At 43.0% G+C, this 7,169-nt stretch overlaps 1 protein-coding gene across 2 annotated transcripts in view; it reads right to left on the bottom strand.

The window, feature by feature from the left end:
• Nucleotides 1-520: 520 nt before the first annotated feature.
• The window catches only part of MICU1 (mitochondrial calcium uptake 1), a 198,250-nt gene continuing 191,601 nt past the window's right edge, over nucleotides 521-7,169 (bottom strand). For both annotated transcript variants that reach the window (XM_082855096.1, XM_082855095.1), the window contains one exon: nucleotides 521-1,497. In XM_082855096.1, coding sequence (XP_082711222.1) covers nucleotides 1,337-1,497 — 161 coding nt within the window. In that variant the 3' untranslated portion in view covers nucleotides 521-1,336. The remainder of the gene's footprint in view (nucleotides 1,498-7,169) is intronic.

The raw sequence follows: 7,169 nt of genomic DNA, 5'->3' as shown, positions 1-7,169 counted from the left end.
AGAGTTGAATCCACATAAAACACTGGTTGCTATGGTTCATTTCTTTTTTCTTTTTCTTGGCTGTGCTGCGCGGCTTCTGGGATTTTAGTTCCCCGACCAGGGACTGAACCCGGGCCCTCAGCGGTGAGAAGGCAGAGTCCTAACCACTGGACTGCCAGGCAATTCCCGGTTGCTATGGTTCTTAACACTTAGGTCCACCGTACCAGATGATGTCTCATATCCCCCACCACCCTGTCTTGGTTCCTTCTCGTGGGGCATGAGTAATCAAGGACTACATTGGACCTGGTAGCCTTGGTCCAGGATGAAATGCTATCCAAACTTTGCTGGAAAATGCCACCACTAACCTCCAAATGCCCGTTTTGTTTATGCTTAAAGTGCCTTCTCAACAGGAAGGACCAGGCTCTGGTGGAAAGAAAACAGGTCTGCTGCTAGGATCTCAAAGCCAGTGGAGAAGTGAAATGAAAAGGGCCCCAGAGGACCCTAAAATAAAGGAGACAAGAGCCTTTGGCGGTGATTGGTGGGGCTTTACTGCAAACCGTTATAATTAAAGTGCTATTTTACAAGTGTTTAAGACAGGGCAGACAGGCTCTGAGCCAGGACTCAGCTTCAGAGGCACACGCCTGGAGGGGAAATGGCACTCGCAGGGGCCATGAGCTTAATCACTGCCGCTCATTTAATAAGCACAGTCGTGCTGGAGTCTTCTTAGGGAGCCTGGGAGGAAAAGAAGGGAGTGGAGAGAGCCATGCAGCAGCTACTTTAAATTCCTAATCTTGCTCCATTCCCACTGTGCACACTGCCTCAGAGCCACCCTGGGGACTGACACAGATCCTTCCTCTGGCCCAGGCTTCCCACCAGCTCAGGGTGCCTGGGTCATCCTCGTTATCATTCATCACTGATTTCCTTTTTCTGCCAGAGGTTTTCCCAATTTGTAGCTTAAAAAACACCAGCAGGAGGAGAAGCAAGGAATGTTCTTGTTAATATAAATCCACACCAAGATGACTCAAGAAATGGGTGTTTCCCAGGGTTGGCAGGTACATGGATGGGTCCTGCATTCTTTGTCTGTAGGGTGCTTGAATGGGTAGTACTGTTGAACGTGCCAAAGGTCTGCGCTTTTAGGACCTGCTCATGTTTTTGAGGACCTCTAGGGAGAATCACTGGTTTAGAACCAGGGCCTATCAGAACACTGGGAGAGGGGAAACTTGATGAGTCCTGAGATCATTCCCAGGAGGAGGGGAGCACTACTTCCGGAAGCAGCAGCGGGGAGGACTGTGCCAAGGCTCTGCCCAAGGGGCCAGGGTGCTTGGCCTGGAGGCGCGGCTCCTCATGCAGTTCTGGGTTACTGTTTGGGCAAAGCGAAGTCCCAGGCAGTTTCCTGTGCACATTTCCACATGGCCTGCATGAGGCGGGTGAAGCCCATGTCTTTGGGCTTCTCCAGGCCTCTCATCAGCCGTTGCTTCATGATAGAAACAAATTCCTTATTGCTCAGCTCTCCGTTGCCTAGAAGAAGAGGCAAACACAACAGGGATAAGTGACAGCCTTGGAACAAAGACAATGAGACAATTCCATTGCTCACATCATGTAGGTCCCAAAGCCTAGCGCTCTCTCACAGCCAAACTCAATTCTCTTGGTTAAAAATGAACTGGTTTGTACTGTCCTTGATGTTTCCAATTGCAACTCAGTGATAGTTCCGTGTAGTGTGACAGAAGTTGAATGAGAATATATATGTCAGGTCCTGTGCTAGGTGTTGAGAATAAAGAGATAAAAATGACTTTGTCCCTTGAAATACCATCAGGTTATGGGAGAGGCAAGTACATTATTTCAATAGTATGGTAAATGCCATAATGGGGTAAACAGAGGATGCTATGGCGGCACAGAGGAAGACTATCTAACCCAGGCTGGGGAGGGTGCAAGTACAGGTCAGTAAAGGCTTCCTGGAGGTGACTCCTAAGTTGAATCCCAAAGGATGAGCAGGAAGTGGCCAAGCAGAGGGGAGTGAGACGGGGGAGGCATTCCAGTAGTGGTAGTAGCATAAGCAAAGGCACCTGTAGGAAGCAGCACAGCTGTTAGAGAACTACAAGGAGTTAGGTATTGCTGGACACACAAAGATAGGGGTATGGCCAGTAAACCAAAGAGGAAGGCAGGAGACAGGTCCTCAAGGATCTTGTATCCTTATGAAAGGGTTTGCACTTTATCTTCAGGGCAGGAAAGGACTGGGAGAGGGGAGTAAGATGTAGTTAGATTTCCATTTTGGGTAGATTTCTCTAGCTGGATGATGGTGATAGACTGGAGTGGCACAGATGGAGTGAGTATGGGAGCCAGTTAGGAGGCTGCTGCAATAGTCCAGGTAAGACATGATGAGGCTTTTCATGGTGAAAACTAAAATCAAAACCTGGCTTTGGGTTAAGCCCATTTTCTCATGGCTTCTCATTTGACCCTCTTCAGTGGCAGACTCTCAGGTCTAGAGGAGAACCTTAAGAGCATCTGGTCTGACCCAAGGTCACTTCTCAAGCCACATGGAATAGTAACCACTCCAAAAGTAGAGGACAGTTACCATTTGACTAGATGCTCAGGAGTAAATGTCTGCTGATTAAAAGAATTGCAGCCATTACTGGTGGTGACAGGAAGCTAGCAAACAGACCTCTACTAATGATCAGTCCGGGAAGAAAGTGGTAAGAGGGAATAACTGGTTTACTTCTGTATAGAGTACCTGAAAATCTAAACGGGCCCATGTTTGCTGTCTGAAAAGAGCATGGGCAGCCTCAGGGATACCTCAGAGCAAGATTAAAACAAACAAAAAACGGGTAAAGCTAACCTATGGCACTAGAAGTTAGGGAAGTGGCCGCCCTCGGGGGTATAAGTGACCGGAGGGCAGCAGCACCAGGCAGCTCTGCGGTCCTGGTGATGTGCTGCTTCAGGATGATGCATGGGTGTGTTCAAGTTTTAAAAATTTATCAAGCTCCACACTTATGGTATTTGCATTTTTTTGTATGTATATTATACTTTAACTTAAAAAATAGCCTGGCTGGGCTGAAAGTTAATCAGTAATATGGCTTATTAAGAATGCAATTAAAAGAACAAAAAGGTCTAAATAGGATTCTTCATATTTTGTATAAAAAGAAGCTTAAGATGAGAAAACCTGAAGTTATTTTTATTTATTTATTTTTTGGTGGTGGGGCTTGCAGGATCTTAGCTCCCCGACAGAGGATCAAACCTGTACCCTCGGGCAGTAAAAACGCAGAGTCCACTGGACCACCAGGGAATTCCCCAAACCTGAGGTTATTTCATTCAAACTACTCTGGGATTTGCTTCTTGCTTCCCTAAGGCCAGGGCTGACCAGTCTGAACGGCCTTTGTTACCTGTGAATTGGATATATGACTGAATGTCATTTGTGTGCATGTGTGATCTGTGACTGCAACTCTAAATTCTGTGACAAACAAGTCTGTTTGAAAATTGGAGTTCTCTGTCCCCTGGCATTTTGACCTAACATCTTGCACTGGTAGAAATGACAATGGCTTTCGAATTTAATATCTACTTCCCTTTTCTGTAGATTAAGAAAATGAACCCCGGGCTTCCCTGGTGGGTTGGAGCCCTGGCCCGGGAAGATCCCACATGCCATGCAGCAACTAAGCCAGTGAGCCACAACTACTGAATCCCGTGTGCCACAACTACTGAAGCCCATGCACCTAGAGCCTATGCTCTGCAACAAGAGAAGCCACCACAATTAGAAGCCTGCGCACGGCAATGAAGAGTAGCCCCCACTCGCCGCAACTAGAGAAAGCCCGTGAGCAGCAGAAAACCCAATGCAGCCAAAAAAAAAAAAATTAAAAAAATTAAAAAAAACAAAAACAAAAAACCCCTAAAACAAACAAACAAAAAGAAAATAAACCCCATTTACCACCAAAAGCAAAGGTAACAAAAGCAAAAATAAACAAGTGGAATTATATCAAACTAAAAAGCTTCTGCACAGCAAAGGAAACCATCAACAAAATGAAAAGGCAATCTACTAGACAGGAGAGGATATCTGCAAATCATATACTGATAAGGGGTTAAAATGCAAAATATACAGAGAACTCATGCAACTCAACAGCAAAAAACCAAACAACCTGATTAAAAAATGTGCAGAGGACCTGAACAGATGCTTCCCAAAGAAGACATACAAATGGCCAATAGACACGTGAAAAGATGCTCAACATCACTAATCATCAGGGAAATGCAAATCAAAGCCACAATGAGATACCACCTCACACCTGTCAGAATGGCTGTTAACAACAACAACAACAACAAATAACAAGTGTTGGCCAGGATGTGGAGAAAAGGGAACCCTGTGTACTGTTGGAGAGAATGTAAATTGGTGCAGCCACTATGGGAAACAGTATGGAAGTTCCTCAAAAAATTAAAAATAAAACTACCATATGATCCAAATTCCACTTCTGGGTATTTATCTGAAAGAAACAAAAACACTAACTTGAAAAGATATATGCACCCCTATGTTCACTGCAGCATTATTTATAAGAGCTAAGACACAGAAACAACCTAAGTGTCCATGGACAGATGAATGGATGAAGAAAATGTGATATGTGTGTGTGTGTATATATATTGTGTGTACGATGGAATATTATTCAGCCATAAAAAGAAGGAAACTTTGCCATTTTTGACAACATGGATGGACCTTGAGGCCATTATGCTGACATAAATCAGAGAAAGACAAATACTGTATGATCTCAGTTATATGTGGAATCTAAAACGAACAAACAAAAATAATTGAGTTCATAGATATATAGAACAGATTAGAGGTTGCTAGAGGTGGGGGATGGAGGTGGATGAATTGTGGTGCAGGGCTTCAAAAGGTACAAACTTCCAGTTATAAGTAAGTCATGGGGATATAATGTACAGCATGAAGACTATATTTAAAAACACTGTATTGCATATTTGCAAGTTGCTAAGAGAGTAGATCTTAAAAATTCTCATAAGAAAAAAATTTGTAACATGTATGGTGACTAGACTTATTATGGTGATCATTTTGCAATATACACAAATATTGAATCATTATGTTGTACACCTGAAACTAATATGTTATATGTCAATTATATGTCAATTAAAAAATTAGGTCCCAGAGATAAAATGATTTTTTAAAGATAATAGAAGTAGATATTGATAGAGCCTCCTTCTAAAAGGCTGGAAAATCAAACATTTCCCAGGACTTCCCAGGAGAAGAGGGGAACTGTGATGCTGGTTGCCATTACTCCCATATTCACTTCACAAACCAGCTCTTGGATACTGGCTTCAAAAATTATAAAAATGTTCTTTGGAAAAAAACTCAAACTACCTAAAAGTGATTAGAGTAAAAACAAAACCTGGGGAGAGTTACTCTCTCTGCAGCAGTGCTGTCCATTAGAACTCTCTGCGATGAGGGAAACGTTTTTATCTGTGCTATTTTCAATACAGGAGCCACCAAGCCACGTGTGATACTGGAAGAAGTGAGTTTTAAATTGTATTCAATTTTAATTAATTTAAATTTAAATAACCACATGTAACTGTGGTATCATATTGGACAGGGCAGCTCTAGAGAATAATCACCCTTCCCTGTGGATGAGGACTCTCCTTGTCCTCGCTCTGGGGCTTCCATTCACTCAGACCTTGGTTGTGGGTTCAGGGGGGAGATTTAAATAACTCAAGTTCAACTTAAAAAGTTAATGAGGACTTCCCTGGTGGTGCAGTGGTTGGGAATCCACCTTCCAATGTAGGGGACGTGGGTTCGATCTCTGTTCAGGGAACTAGATCCCACATGCATGCCACAGCTAAGAGTTTGCACGCCACAACTAAGTAACCCACCTGCCGCAACTAAGACCTGGCACAACTAAAAATAAAAAACAAACAAAAAGTTAATGAACACCTGTTATGTGCAAAGTACTGTCTGAGGTCCTATTTGCAGGGGAGGGGGGTTCCAAAGGTGGATAGGACTTGTAACTACCCATAAAAAGCTCACAATTTGGTAGGGACATTAAGTCACATACACAGAGATGGAGTGTAACATGCAGCAATGTGGACAAATTGAACCAAGTTAAGGAATAAAAAAAACAGAGTGATTCATTATGCTGGGATTAAAAGGGAAGGTTTCACACATGCAGGAGCTTTTGATCTGTTCTTGAATTCTGTGAGCCTAGCTTCCTGGAAGAAGATGAACAGTGAATCCTGGCTGTGAGACAGGGAATGGAGGTCATATAGTACAGAGGGGGGCAGTGCACTTTTGGTTCAAATCCTGGACTTGCTATCTAATACTACTTTTGTGCTCCTGGGAAAACTCCTTTACCTCTCTGAGTTGCAGCTTCCTTATCTGTAAAATGTGGTTAATAACTACTCCTGTGTCAGAGGATTAAATGAGCAGCTTGCACAGTGTATCCGGCTCATAGTAAGCAATGAAAAAACTGTGAGATAACTAATAAGGACCTACTGTATAGCACAGGGGACTCTACTCAGTACTCTATAATGGTCTATATGAGAGAAGAATCTAAAAAAGGGTGGATAGATGTGTATGTATAACTGATTCACTTTGCTGCATGCCTGAAACTAATACAACACTGTAAATCAACTATACTCCAATAAAAATAAAGTAAAAATAAATTTAAGGCAAAAAAAAAAAGAGAGAGAGAAAAAACTGTGAGCCTCCATTGTTAATATTATCATCATTGTATCAGCCAACATAGCTGAGAAATAAGGCCAGAGCAGAACCAGGATCTCTTAAATGGGCTAAATAAACTGCAGAGTGCTCACAGACACAACAGACCTTGGTGTGCAGCTGGAATGCTATGATGGGTTGTAAATGACTGAAATGTGCCCTGGGTGGTGGAGTGACCAGTACCATCTGATTCCTAGAGACATTCAAATATTCAAGTGTTCCTATCTACTAAGCAGTAAGCTGGGTCTAATTTTTTTTTTTTTGGCCGTGTCACACGGCATGCGGGATCTTAGTTCCCCAACCAGGAATCGAACCCGTGCCCCCTGCAGTGGAAGCGGGGAGTCCTAAACACTGGACCACCAGGGAATTCCCTTGTTTTTATTTTTAAGATCCTTAGGGTCATAAATGAATTTAGGCCTATAGGCAAATTAGAATTATAAGAAGAAATGGAGAACACAAACCAGGACCAGGGGTGATATTTCTCAATGTCATG

Source organism: Leucopleurus acutus (genome assembly GCF_964270905.1).
Source record: "Leucopleurus acutus genome assembly, chromosome: 14".
Lineage (NCBI taxonomy): Eukaryota > Metazoa > Chordata > Mammalia > Artiodactyla > Delphinidae > Leucopleurus > Leucopleurus acutus.
This window is presented reverse-complemented; position numbering and strand designations above follow the sequence as displayed.